General features: G+C 57.4%; 1 protein-coding gene and 1 long non-coding RNA gene across 3 annotated transcripts in view; one reads left to right on the top strand and one right to left on the bottom strand.

Annotated features, from left to right (window-relative positions):
• Window positions 1-13284, bottom strand: part of PDE2A (phosphodiesterase 2A) — a 40928-nt gene that overhangs the window by 9773 nt on the left and 17871 nt on the right. Inside the window, exons 2-8 of one of the 2 annotated variants that reach the window (XM_068180753.1) lie at window positions 13214-13265; window positions 2116-2205; window positions 1464-1552; window positions 921-1030; window positions 438-493; window positions 303-362; window positions 45-204 (exon numbers count right to left, since the gene is read on the bottom strand). In XM_068180753.1, the coding sequence (XP_068036854.1) occupies window positions 45-204; window positions 303-362; window positions 438-493; window positions 921-1030; window positions 1464-1552; window positions 2116-2205; window positions 13214-13265 (617 nt within the window). Of the gene's footprint in view, window positions 1-44; window positions 205-302; window positions 363-437; window positions 494-920; window positions 1031-1463; window positions 1553-2115; window positions 2206-12384; window positions 12426-13213; window positions 13266-13284 lie in introns of those variants that run through there. The other variant, XM_068180755.1, reaches the window with a different exon arrangement.
• Window positions 201-5233, top strand: LOC137468778 (uncharacterized). Its single transcript, XR_010996175.1, has 2 exons — window positions 201-520; window positions 5071-5233. It is a non-coding gene; the product is annotated as an uncharacterized lncRNA (long non-coding RNA).

Below are 13284 nucleotides of genomic sequence, written 5' to 3' on the forward strand. Positions count from 1 at the left end.
AACCTGTCCACACACCCTACCCTTCCCAATGTCCCTCCACTTACCACAGAGCTGTAGGATCTTGCAGTCTAGGTCATTATAGCTGCTGTCAGGTGCCTTCTCAGGCTTGGCCAGAGAGGTCTGGGAGGAGCTGGTGGAGAGGCTGACCTGGGGCCAGGGCTGCAACTTCTGCAGGGCTTGCAGGCGCTGGAATGCCACCAGGGCCTGCAAGGTTGGGCAGAAGGGACAAGGAACAGCAGGGCTGGGGGAAAGGGTGGTAGGTCCCCAGGTGGCAGGTCCACAGTTCAGGAGGAGTCACTCACGTGTCTCTCTAATGCATGCAGGTTCTGCTCATCTGAGTCAGTCAGCTGGCCACAGTGTACCTGGAGGAGGAGTGATGTCAGGACCCTCATGTCCAGGTCCTGTCCCCAGAGCCCTGCCCATGTTCCTGCACTCACCAGGATGACGCATACCACGGCCCCACTGTTCTTGTCCACCAGCGGGATGATGAGCACTGCAAGCAAGAGAGTGTCAGTCCCAGGTGGGCCCCAGAGACAGCCCGGAGCTGTGGAACTCAGCTCTTGGGATGCATGTCCCCATTACCTCCTGATGTGTCATGACCCACCCAGCTAGCCAGCCAGTCAGCCACCCATCTATCCATCTTCTTGTCCCTGAGAACACCCCTCAGTCCCAGTGCCCACCTGTCCCTCATGCCTCCATCCTGTTTCTACCCACCTGTCAATGCATCCATCACTCACGCACACACTGTTGTCTCAGCCACTGCCTCTTACCACCCATGGATGGACCATCCATCCATCCATCCATCCATCCACTCACATCTCAATCCCCCTCTCTGTCTCTCCATCTACCTACCTACCACCCAGGCCGATGCCCATACCCTCATATATGATCACCAAGACCACCCTTCCTACAGCTCCCACCTTGTGTTCCAGGGGCCAGGGGTGCTGCCAGAGGTCCCAGGTGCTGGCCAGGGAGCTCGGCAGGGAGCAGCCCCCCACATTCCAGCCGCTTCTGCTTCTGCACAGCATCTCTGTGGGGACAGGGATACTTTGAGCACCCCCTGGGAAGGGCACCTGGGAAGGTAAACCCCCAGGAAGGGGCAATCCCCTGGGCAGAGACACCCACGGGATAGGGACAGGCTCAAGGACTGTGCAACACGTGCATATGTGTGTCCCTGCAAGCATGCACAGCCCCTGGACACACACAGCCCATGGGAACATGTGTGTCCCTGTACATACACATAGCCCCTGTGCACATGTGCACATCCAGGATGAAGAAGAGGATGGGAAGGGAAAGAGGATGGCCACAAGTATGGAGATGGAATGAGGATGGAGACAGGGACAGGGATGGAAACCCTCCTGCCTTCCATGCACATGTTTGTTCATGCACACGCCTGTTCATGCACACCAGCTGGGCCACACTTGCATGCCCATGCCCAGGACTGGGGAGGGGGCCGAGCTCACCTGAGCTTCCCGTTGGGCGGCAGCTCATGGGGGGGGTCATCGCAGAGCAGCCGTGTGTCCCCATCCAGCAGGTAGATATAGACATGCTCCTGGGGGAGAGGGGCAGCACACACATGTGTGCAAACGTGTGCACAGCCACACATGTGCATAAACACATGTGCACACCCACAGTTGCACAAGCACACATTCACAAATATATCCCTGCTCACACAGAGAGTCATGTGCAAGTGTGCACACATACCTGTACACATGTGCACCATTCATACCCACCCATGGCTGGGGGGCCCCATGCAATGGCACTGGCACTATGCCCAGCCACCACTAGCATCAGGGTCTCCAGGATCAAGGCCACCAGCACCCCCAGGGTCACCAGCACCCTGGGGCCACCATGAGCACCAGGGTCACCACCAGCACCCTGTTGGTGACAGGTGGCCCATATAGGGGGAGAACCCTGCAGTGGGCTGGGGATAAAGAGACCACCCCAGGCTGAACCCCAGCATCAACCAGCAGATAATCCACTCTCTACTCCCTCCTGGGCTCCCCCCAATCCAGGGGGTCTCAGCAACCCCATAACCCCCACCCACCCAAGAAGGATGCTCTGCTCCACATTCCTCCCAGCCCCCAGGGGATGTAGATGCATTCCCCCACCTACCACAGCAGGCAGCAGGGTGACAAGGGCATGGCGGAGGGCATCACGCAGGGTGGTGGCATCAAGCGCAGCACCCAGGCTCAGTAGAGCATCCTGCAGAGAGACAAGAGCACAGCAGGGGATTACTGGAGGTTGATATCATGGAGAAGGGCACTGCAGCACCCATCCTCTCTGACCCCTGCCATGGCATGGGTCCTTCTGCTCCCAGTCCCCTTGCAGTGCCCTCCAGTCTGCCTGGTGCCTTTTTTGGAGCCGAATCCTCCTGTGTTGGTCAATGTCCATCATGTAGGGAGGTGGGAGGTCCCCAAAAGGGAGAGGAGGCTTTGGCACTGAGCCACACTGCCCTCAGTGCTAGCCATGCCATAAAGCACCAGTGGGAAGAGAAATGGGGCAAGGAGATGGATTAAAGCTCATCTGGGGATTACAATCCCATGGAGGGACAGAGGTGTTAGGATGGACACAAGGAAAAGCTGGGGGGCACAGGGGGCTCTGTGGTGTGACCCTCCCAGCTCTGCTCCTGCCTCCAGCCCTTGTCTGGGAGACTGGGATAAGGATGATGTTATGATGGAAATAGTAGATGCTCCAAATCAGACACTGGATAATGGTGTTGGGATTTGCTCTTCCTCTGGTCCCAGCTCTGCCAGGTGGCTCCAGGCTCCATTCCTGATAACCAGACCTGGGGACCATCATGCACCCCATGACTCCATCCAGGACAGCAGCCCCTTGCAGGGCCATGCCACCCACCCACCCACCCTGGGAGGAGCATACTTGGCCATGGGGTAAGATCCAAGTGGCATTGGGAGCGTGGCTGGTGGTGAGGGTGCTTCCAGCTGAAGACATTGGCACTGGATGTTATTCCAACAGGGCCACATCTCCAGTCACTTACTCACACTGGAGACACATGCACTGTAGAATACAGCCAGGCCTCAGACAGGTGGCTGTCCTGCCATCCCTCTGTCCCACCAGATCCTCCACAGTGGCCCCCCCCTAGGGCAGGAGAAGATGGGGCAGAGCCTGAGCGGGTCCCTTGGGTCTGCTTGGGGCATCAAATGCCAGTGGCATTTTTGGTGTGGGGATGGACAGGTGGCAGCTGGACATGGGTGGCGGCTTTATTAGGGCTGGGAATACAGGTCCATCCCTGAAACAGTGAGGGGAAAGCTGTAGGAGCTAAAAGAAAATATTCCCAAGACAAGGAGACAGCAGCAGATGCTGGCAGAAAGGTTTGCAGCCTAGCAAGAAGGTAGAGAGAGTGAGGGTGGGCTAGGAAGGACATCACACTCCTTCCACTTATCCCACTCATCCCACTAAACTACTTCTCCCACTCATCCTGCTCATTCCACCCAGCCTATTCACTATATTGATCCAATTCATCCAGCTCATCCCATTTGATGGCTCATCCTACTCACCTGCTTGTCCCACTCGTCCTGCCAATCCCACTCATCCCACTCACTCTGCTTGTTCCATTCATCCAGCTCAACCCACTCATCCCACTCAATGGCTCATCCCATTCAATGGATCATCCCACTCCTTCCACTTGCCCCACTCATCCTGCATATCCCACTTGCTCATCCCACTAATTCCATTTGTCCCATTCATCCCACTCCCGGTCCACCTCCTCTAGCCCAGAGCAGAGGTCTACCCCAACACCCTCACCTCCTGTCCCCCAGCCCTGAGGATGCTGCAGACTCACTCTGGGGGCTCTGCTAGGACAGAGCCTGGGCCTAGAGCCAGCATAGCCAGAGCGACTGCCATAGCCACATCTTGGTTACTGCCATAAAAAGCCTTTCCCTTTGCTGTGGAGTTCCCTGTGTCCTACTCCCAGCAATCCAAACCATTCAGGCACTACTCCAGTTTGGGTGGGGGCTCCTTCGGATCCAACACTACTCCACAGATGTCGGGGTCTTTGGATGAGGCTGCATTGGCACACACATCCCCAGCACCAGTGGAGAGATGAAACCATCAGCTACCCCATGTCTGTCACCAGGAATGTCTCTAGGGCCCACCAAGCTGGACTCACACAGCCCTCTACTTGCACCCAGTGGGGACCAAAGCTCTCCCAGGGAGAGCTCCCAGCACCTGCTCTGCATCCCAGCTTCCATGGAGGGCAGAGCTATGGTAACACTTCCCAAGTGGGCACAGGGGGTTAATTAACTTCACTAAAACAGGAGAAAGCATAGAGGGATTGTAATTCCTAGCTGCTGGAGCAGAGTCCAATACCCTCATCCCAGCTCCTGTACACCCAGCAGCTCTGGAGGGAAATGCTGTCTGGAAATGGGCATGGAGAGAAGGCTTTGGAGACAGATCCAAGGACAGGGTATGGGAAGGGGACACAGCATGGCATTGCTGACAGCCCCAGGAGCTGAGCATGCTGCTCCTGCAAAGCAGGTGAACAGCACCCTGTCCTGTCCCCATGATACACACACGTGGCTCTGTCAAGCCCCCACCCACGGACTGTTGTCACCTTTTCTCTGGTCTGAGAGGGCTAGGCTACTGATCTCACCCTGCCAGACTCCTTGAGCTGACAGGGTGACCCATGGGACCTCAATGCTAGCAGGAATTTTGCCAGCTCTCCTTGGCCAGCATCCCATGGTGCAGTGCAACACCAGAGCCATATCTGCCTCAATATTCCCACTAGAGCCAGTGGAAGATTAATGACACCATCCATCTCCTTAGAGTAAGGGCTTGTCTCTGGTCCAACATGGACCCCCCCCCCCCCCCACTCTAGCAAAGCCAAATCCTGCCACAGGCCAACCTCCAGAGCACCACATGCTCTCTCCCTCATGGAAAATGGCCCTTTTTCTCCCCTGCTATTTTTGCCCCTCTTTTTCCCTTTGGATAGCTGCAGAAGCATCCTGTCCCCATGTGTGTGGTGGTGGGGACTCCCAGCACAAGCTCCCGAGCCCCCATCCCAGGCTTCCATAGATCCTGCTGGGATTTCAATGTAGGGTTTTTTAGCAGAGGGAATTCACCAGCAGTGAAAACATGACTTTTTTCAAGAGGATCAGCAACATCTGTCCTCTGACCACCCCCCCCGCCACCAGCTGTGGAAGCTTGGTTTGTCCTCCATGGCACCCCCTGCTTCTCTGGATGTTTATGAAATAGAGAAATCCCATCCTGGCCAGCTTCCTTTCCAGAAAGGTTCATTTCACACCTGCCATGTGGAGGGTGGGGCCTGGAAGAGGAGGACACGGATGTCACAGGGTCTCGGGTCTCTGATCTTGCACCCCTTCTCCTGGCCTTGCTCCTGGGAGATGAATGAAGCCCCCCTAAGGGTGAGGAGGAACCTCCTGGCAGCAGGCAGAAGCTGGATACAGTGCAGTGAGGCACCCACTGGGATGTTCAGCCCTCTTGAGGTTACCTGGACCTTGGGGTCTCTCTCTGAGAGGGGACACACATGAGCACTTGGTGAGTAGAGTTTGCATGAAGCAGAGCTCAAAACTGGGACCTGCCACCCACTGGATTACTCTTTAACCATGGGAAAACAGGCACACAGAGCCAGGCAGCAATACCAGGTGCCTAGGAGCATCCTGCTCCCAGAGGAGTGCTGAGCAGGGCTGCAGGACCCCCACCCTGCCTTGCAAGGGGATGCTGGGCTGGGGAGGCCCCAGATGGATCCTGCCATTGCTGCCAGAGCACCCATGGGTGCTGATTCTACAGCGGGATGCTGGCAGCAGCCCAGGCTTCAGTGGCAGACTCCTGCCACAACCCTCCCCAAAGAACCTCGAGGAAATGAATCATCTCCCTGCCAAGCTTCCAGCCCAGCTTTGCTGTAAAAATTCCAAGTAAATGATCTGCCAGAGGTGACCGCTTAAGCTTGAGGCATCCATGACACAGTGAGCCCTCAGAGCTTACTCGGCTCCTGCCCTCCAACGGGACCTTATCCATCTGTGAAAACAAGGGAAATGAGCCCAATTAATTTTGGCAGTGGATTAGTTTATTAGCCCCTGTCTGAGCAATCACCTTTGGGATGGAGCTGGACATCGCTCTGTCTGGACAACTTCACCCTCAGTTGTAGGCCCCAAATCCAATTAGAGCATCCAAGATGCTGAGTGCGCAGCTCTTGGTGCCTGTGGGCAGTACATCCCCATACCCACATCCCACGCAGATGCTTCTCAATGGATTTTACAGGTTCAGATTGCAAAGGGATTGGGATGCTTGGGAGTGCAGAACACAGCAAGGAGGGGTCTGGGGCACAGCAAAGCACCCCCCTGCTGCCTGTCTCACCAGCCCCAATGTCTCTCACAGAGAGTTTGCAGACTTCAAGGACAGAGGAGCTGCTCCCCAGGGAATTCCCTACCAGGCAGAGCCCTGGATGAGGAGGGTGACCATGTAGTCATCTTGTTCCAAGGCTGAGAGCCAGTGCTGGGGGCTTAGGGCTCCCTCCCACTGCGGTCTCTTCAAAAAGGATGCATTTTTAGCCACCAGCCTCTGGATCTTGTTACATTTGACAGGTGAAAAGCAAAATCCTGGGAGGCAGCCTACCTCCACCCACACAGCCCTTTACCACTCCCTGTGTCTCACTCACAGGGTGCCTAGGTACCTGTCCCTGTCCAAGGGCTCCCTATCCACTACAACCCTGCAGGCAGAAACACCCACCCTCTCTCCCATGCCCCAGCTCTGCCTTTTCCTACCCCTTTCCCCTTCCCAGGAAAAGTGATGGGGAAAATTTTTCCCCTCCTGCCTCCCCTTCAAGGAGGAAGATGCTGCTCCAGGACCCCCTTTTGCCCCCACCCATCACGCCCAGAGTTGTTTCCAAGTGCATAGGGACAGGATGTCCCTGCCTTTGTCACCTCTCCAATGCACGGCTGCAGAGTGACAGCACCACAGGGAGCAGCTGATCCCCTCAGGCCCCCAAGCTCAGCCACAGCTGCCAGCAAACACCCAGGCTCTGCGCCCGCGCCGCCCTGCCCAAGCATTTGCCGAGCAATCTGGCGGCATTAAAAATATCCCAAAATATCCCTGAGCCATGATTCATCCTCCTCTCCCACCTCCAGCAATGCTGAGCCGCCCCAGCCCCCTCCAATTCTGGGGGGCTGCTTTCCCCTGGCTGCTCAGCCTTGTGCTCCAGCCATGGTGGTTAAATATAGCCAAGCTCTGTCTGTGTGTTGGCAATGCCTGGCAGGGCCAAGCAGGACTGGGCACGGCCAGGCAGATCACCAGCTTCTGACACTGGAGTATGAATGGGGAAATGGAGCTACGGAGCAGGGAAGCAACTCCTGAAGGCAGCAGGTTACCACTTTGCTGTCACCAGCTGTACTGTGGGCAGAGTGACACTGCTAAAACCCTGTCACCCTGTCCCTGTTCCCTGCACTGCTCCTTCGTCCAGGCCCAAAGCCACAATTTCCCAGGGAATCCTCCCCACAGAGCTGGGGAAATAGAGGTAGCATCCCTGTTCCCACCCTCCCCCCACCCCGGAGCATCCCTGATACCCTTCAGCTTTGCCACAGGCTGTTACACTGCTGACACCCTGTCACCCTGTCTCTATCACCCCCGACACTGCTCCAGGCTCCTTCCCTCTGCCCCACAGTCACAATTCCCCAGGAAATCCTCTCTGTAGGGGTGAGAAAACAGAGGAAGTATCTCTAGTCCCCCAAAGTAGCAGCCCTGATAACCCTCCAGCAGTGTCCCTGGAGCAAGGTCCAGGGCAACAGAGGATGGAGGGATGGAATGGAAGGTAGAGCTGGCAGCTCTGCCCAACTCCAGCTGGGAAGCCATCCATCCATTTCCTCCCAGCACCGCTCTTAGTCCCAAATTACATTGCTTTAATCAAATCAGGCAGCAACAACCTGTAACACGGTAGCTCCTTAATTACCTCATCTTTTCCAGGGGGATAATGAGGGCAAACAGGAAGGAAACACTTCTGGGATATCTCTTGTCTCCTCATGGCCATTTGCCTGGGGTCCTGTTGCAACATGGATGGGAAGCAAGGGCTGAGGTGCAGGACCCTGTCATGGAGCTACCCTGGCACCCAGTGATCCAGGCTGAGGTTTCCAAGGGCTGGAGGACACAAGTCTGTGGAATTAGCCATCCCAAAAAAATCACACAAGTAGCCCTGCATGCCTGTGCCTACCTCAGTTTCCCTTTCTGTGGAGGTTTCCTACCTCAGTTTGCCTACCTGCAAAGGGTCATGGCCATGCAAGACCTGCTTAGAATGGTAGTAGAGTTTGGTCCAGGTGGAATGAGCCACGCTGAGCCCAGTGTCTCCCTGGAGCTAAGTGCATCCCTTAGCCCCTCCTCCTCCTTCTAATCCTCACTCATACATCAGCCTCCCTGGAGCCTGGCATGCTCACACTGCATAGGACGTTTGCACAGACCATTTGCACATGGAGTTTCTACAGCCTGGAACCAGACAGATGCCACTCCCTGAGGACCCCGCACATTCTGAGTGGCATGTTTTGCTGAACCAAGTAAATTTCCTAACCTCTGGCAGCTCACAAGCCCTTGGGGTACTCCTAGCATGTCCCCCCACATCCTGGTCTGGCCTCCCGGGGCCAAGAGAACTGGGCCGGAGTCAAGGTTGCTTCCTGTTGATGTTCCTTTGTCGGGCAGGACAAATTGGGACAGCAGCCACAGTCCTCAAGGATTTCCGTCCCCAGAACATCGTGGCCTTCTTGGAACAGCTGGCTCGGCGACTAGCCTAATGATCTGTCACTAGTTTGTCACTAATTAGTTCACTATTCTAAGAAATAAGGTGGTGATGGCTGGGGGTCTCACTGTCACTTGTCTCTAAGCCACGTCAGAGAGGGGGAAAGGGACCCCACTCAGCCCTGTGTCACTTGTCCCTAACTCATGTCAGGGAGGGGCATATGGACCCTCCTACAACAGCTGCAGGGAAACTGCTCCATGGTAAGGAGAATCCCTGGTATGCAGGTGCCTTCACCCTAAAGGACAGAAACATCCTGGCACCCAGCTGGCACCAAGCTTTGGGTGCTGGCAGTGACAGTGCTGGGAGAGAGGTGGCATGATGTGCATTCCTGGGACATGCATTGCTGGAAAAACTTCCCTGGCACATAGTCCCCTTCCCATCCACACTAGCTGGGTTTCCAGGACTTTCATAGATGTTTTCTGATGGATTGCAGGGGTCTCCGTGCCTGGCTCTACTTGGGACCATCATGGCAAAGCTCTGGGGATGCAGCCAGAGAGGGCTTGGGGGACATCTAAGTCCTTTGGGTGGATAGGAATCAGTGGGATGAGAAGGGGGATGCAGCGTTCCCACATCCATCTATGCATCCCCTCCTGGTATGGCTGGTGCTAATGGGATCTGCACAGTGATTAGGGACCTCATTTATCAGTCTCTGATGGGATCTGGGAAAATTGAATTCCTGGCCATCTGCAGCTGGGGAGGAATTTGATTTGGGCAGTGCTCCGGAGCAGGGTGTGGGGGGCTGGGGGCTGCCAGAGCTGCCCCCGCTCCCCGGGCATTCCACTCTGCCTGTACAGGGACTGGTCTTATTTTCCATGCCTGAGAGGGTTTGATGGTGGGATGCAGCTCTTAATTGCCGTGAAGGGGTATAGGAACTGGGAGGGTCTCACTACTCAGATGGGAAAATTGAGGCATGGCCAGGAGAAGACGAAAGCCCATTATATGGCAGAAAGGATCACAGTGCTGGTGTTTAATGGGTCAGCACCCAGCCAGGGGTCTGGCCTCCAGCCCCCCCTCGTCTAGGCAGGGGTTCCAAAGCTGTGGTCAGGACATCCAAAGGTGCCAGATACCCTGCATCTGCCAGAGCCAGGCCAGGAGCAGTGATCTCTCCTGCACCAAGAGGAGGGAGACTCGGGAGCTAGCTCTATTCTGTGGCATTTTCCACCCCATGGCTCCCTCAGGCAGGTCCCCACCATCCTCTCCCCCTCATCCACGGAGTGGCCAGGTTGGATATGCAACAGGATACCAAAATCCATGGACTCAGCTCCCAGAGGACTACCCTCCAGACCCAGGCTTACAGGGGATCCCAGCCCACCACCTCCCTGCCAAATGTCACAGGTTGACTCCAAAAAGCCAAGGTCACCCACAGGGCCTATCCCGTTCAGGGAGATGACACCATGTCATCCTGCAACAGGAGCATCCTGTCCCAGCTTCTCACTGCCCAGGATGCAGCAGGACTAACCCCCTCTGGGTGCAGCAGGACTAATCCCCTCCAACTCCATCTGCTTGGGGTGCAGCAGGAATATCCCCATCCCAGCTCCACTGCCTGTGGTCCAGCAGGGTACTCCCACCTCAGACCTCCCTTCCCGGGTGATGTCATGAGGCATGAGAGCACTGGAACCTATAACCCAAACCCCACTGCCCCTCAAAAATCAGCACCAGGCCACTGCAGTGCCAGCACAGGCTGATTCCACACCTGCAAGCAGTGACCCCTTGACCCCTGGCCTGTGGGGACCGCCTGGCTGGGAAACACTGGGATGCACCACCAATCCCAGTTTGGTGATCTAGCTCTACCTCCCGGCCCTGCTGAGTGTGGGAGGAAGCCAGCCCTGTTGCATGTAATGGAAAGAAGCCGCCACGGCCCTTTCCTCCCCTTTATTGCCCTGCTGATGTGTTTGTGTCTGACAGAGGAAACGCAAGGACAAATGCCTGCATACGCAAGTCCCCTCACTGCCCTCAACAGGTCCTCAGCCCACTGAACATGGCTGGTCCCACACAAGGGGAAACTGAGGCAGGAGGAGCCCTGTGAGGCTGGCTGGGGGCCTCCAATCCCTGGCAGGTCAGTAAAAGTGCCTGAGTGTAGTCCCTGAGAGACCCCTCCCAATCCCTGGGGACAGTGGGGGCCTCCCCAAGCCCCTCCTGCTTCTCCAGGCTGTGAACATGTATCAATTATGTTTTCATTCATGATCCACTCTGCAGGTAGTTGCATTGGAGCTTGTGGTAGAGAGGAAGAGGAGGAACAGACATTCTCAGCCTCACCCCACTGCAGGGTGTTGGAGGGTAATAATGCCCCAAGCCCTATATACCCCCTATATGCCCCCCTAGGCTCGGGGATGGGAGTTCCAGATGCAGTCAGTAGCCAGGACACCAATGGGGACAGGAGTCCTGTGGTATTTTGTGGGGGATTAGCTGTTCCTTATCTACCCTTGGCTGGGATGTGCTGGAGAAGGGACAGGATCCATCCCTACCACTCATTCCTCATACATCCTGGGTCACATCCCATTGCCACTGTGGCCTCACACCAGGAATGGCTGGGGCTGCACCTCTGCCCCACCATGTGATCCACTCTTCCTCCTCCCCACTGCCACTCCAGCGCTGGTGGTCTGAGAGAAAACCAGTCTGCCCACCACCCCCCCATATGGGTGTGTTTTGGCCCCCACAGGCTGGGAGTTGTGGCTCCCTTACCCCCCCCCCACCCCCAGATCCCCCTGGGGGGCTGTGTCCGGGGTTCAGAGCCTGCCCTGCTGTCAGCACCCTCCTAGGTCGGGTCCAGTTGGGTTCTGGAGGGCTGAGACCGACAGGGATCACAGGGACCCCCATATCACTCTACTGGTCGGTGAGGAGTGTCACATCCCACCCCCGTGCAGAGCGACAGTTCAAATGTCCTCAAGCCGCCACCTTCCCATCCGGAGGGGCAGGGGGGGACTCATTTCCCCCCTGCCCGGGGCACATTGGCTCTGCTTAGCTTCTTTCTCTCAGTCAGCAGCTTTCGGCAATTTCCCAGAGAGCGTTTCCTTCCCTTCGTTTCCCAGCTTGAATCTCCAGGTCCTTGCTCCTGTCTTGAACCCACAGCCCCCTGCAGCCCCTTAAGCAGCTGAACCCCCAGGGGGACCAAAGTCACGGTTCTTACACCCAAAACCTCAGCACACAGGTCAGGGATCCATCCAGGTGAACAGACAGTTGCAAGATGGGAAGAACTCCCTTCAAGCCACCCCCTCCCCAAATTTGGGTGTGCTCAAAGGCACAGGAGCAGGAAGGACCAAGTGTTTTCCCACCCACATAATGGGATGCAGCCTCCATCTCTCCAAAATGTGCAGCTGGTGTAAGGAGGGTGGGGGGCTCAGAGCTGAGTCCTGCTGAGAGTGCTGAAAGGGCTTCGTCCTTCCCAGCACACCCACCCCGAGGTCTGGCGGCAGGATGGAATACGCAGCCGAGCTCTTGAGGCTCCCACTGCCAGAGGGGCAAGGGGACACAGGGAAGGGAGGATTCCAACCCCCCCAGAAAAACGAAACTCCCAGACACTCCCAAGCACATCGCACCCTAAACGCCCCAGGACAGAATGGACCCCCAGCCCGAGGCCACAGATCCCCCGGGACCCCCAGGGTATCCCTTTCCCCAGGGTAGCTCACAGTGTCCTGGAGAGCCCCCATGGCGCGGCCCGGCTCCTGGCACGGCTGCCGGAGGGCGTGAAGGTCCCCTCGGGACCGGGCCGGCCCCCGCTCCCTGCCAATCCAGCCCATTTCCTCCCGGGATCCCGCCGGGATCCGCACCCCCCCAACCCACTGCCTCCTCCCTACGTGAAGCCCAGCGTGTCCTCGAGCCTCGGGGTGCGGTCGGGGGGGAGGGTTGGGGGGTGGGGGGCGGGACGGGGACGACGACACAAAACGGCACCGCCGCCCACCGCCGCGGGAGCCCCATTTGTGCCTCAGTTTCCCTGTCAAGCTCTCCCCGTTGGGTTCAGAGCCCCCCACCGAAAAGGAGGAGACAAGTGGGTGCAAACGTGCTCGGGAAAGCTCCCTTCGCCCTTGGTGCGGAAAGGGATGGGGAGTCCGGCGAATCGGGAGCCCCGACTCCCAACCCCGCCCCATAGCATAAACACGGGGACCCCCACCGCCCCCGGGACCGAGTGGGAGGGGAGGCCGTGGGAATGGGGGTCCCGGGTGGGAGAGGAGGTGCTTGGGGTGGGGGTCCCCAGTAACAGGGCAGGTGAATCGAGTGTCCCAGGTGTCAGGGGATGTGGGTCGGGGTCCCGGGTAGGAGCGGAGGCGAGTCTGAGTTTCCGTGTGGGACGGGAGGAGATGGGTTGAGGGTCCCAGGTGGAACGGGCGATAGGTGGGATTGGGGTACCGAATGGGAGGGGATGCGGTTGGGGATGAAAATCCGGGTTGAGAAGAGGAGGGTCCCGAGTGGGAGGGAGGTGCGGGGGACCCCTCGGGGTAGAGGTCCCGACGTCCCTACCTGTAGCGCCTCGGGGCCGGGAGCGGCGTCCCCCGCCCGCAGGAACCCGCGGCTGAAAAAGCGAAGGAGCG

This window comes from Anomalospiza imberbis, chromosome 2 (genome assembly GCF_031753505.1).
Source record: "Anomalospiza imberbis isolate Cuckoo-Finch-1a 21T00152 chromosome 2, ASM3175350v1, whole genome shotgun sequence".
NCBI classification, from domain to species: domain Eukaryota; kingdom Metazoa; phylum Chordata; class Aves; order Passeriformes; family Viduidae; genus Anomalospiza; species Anomalospiza imberbis.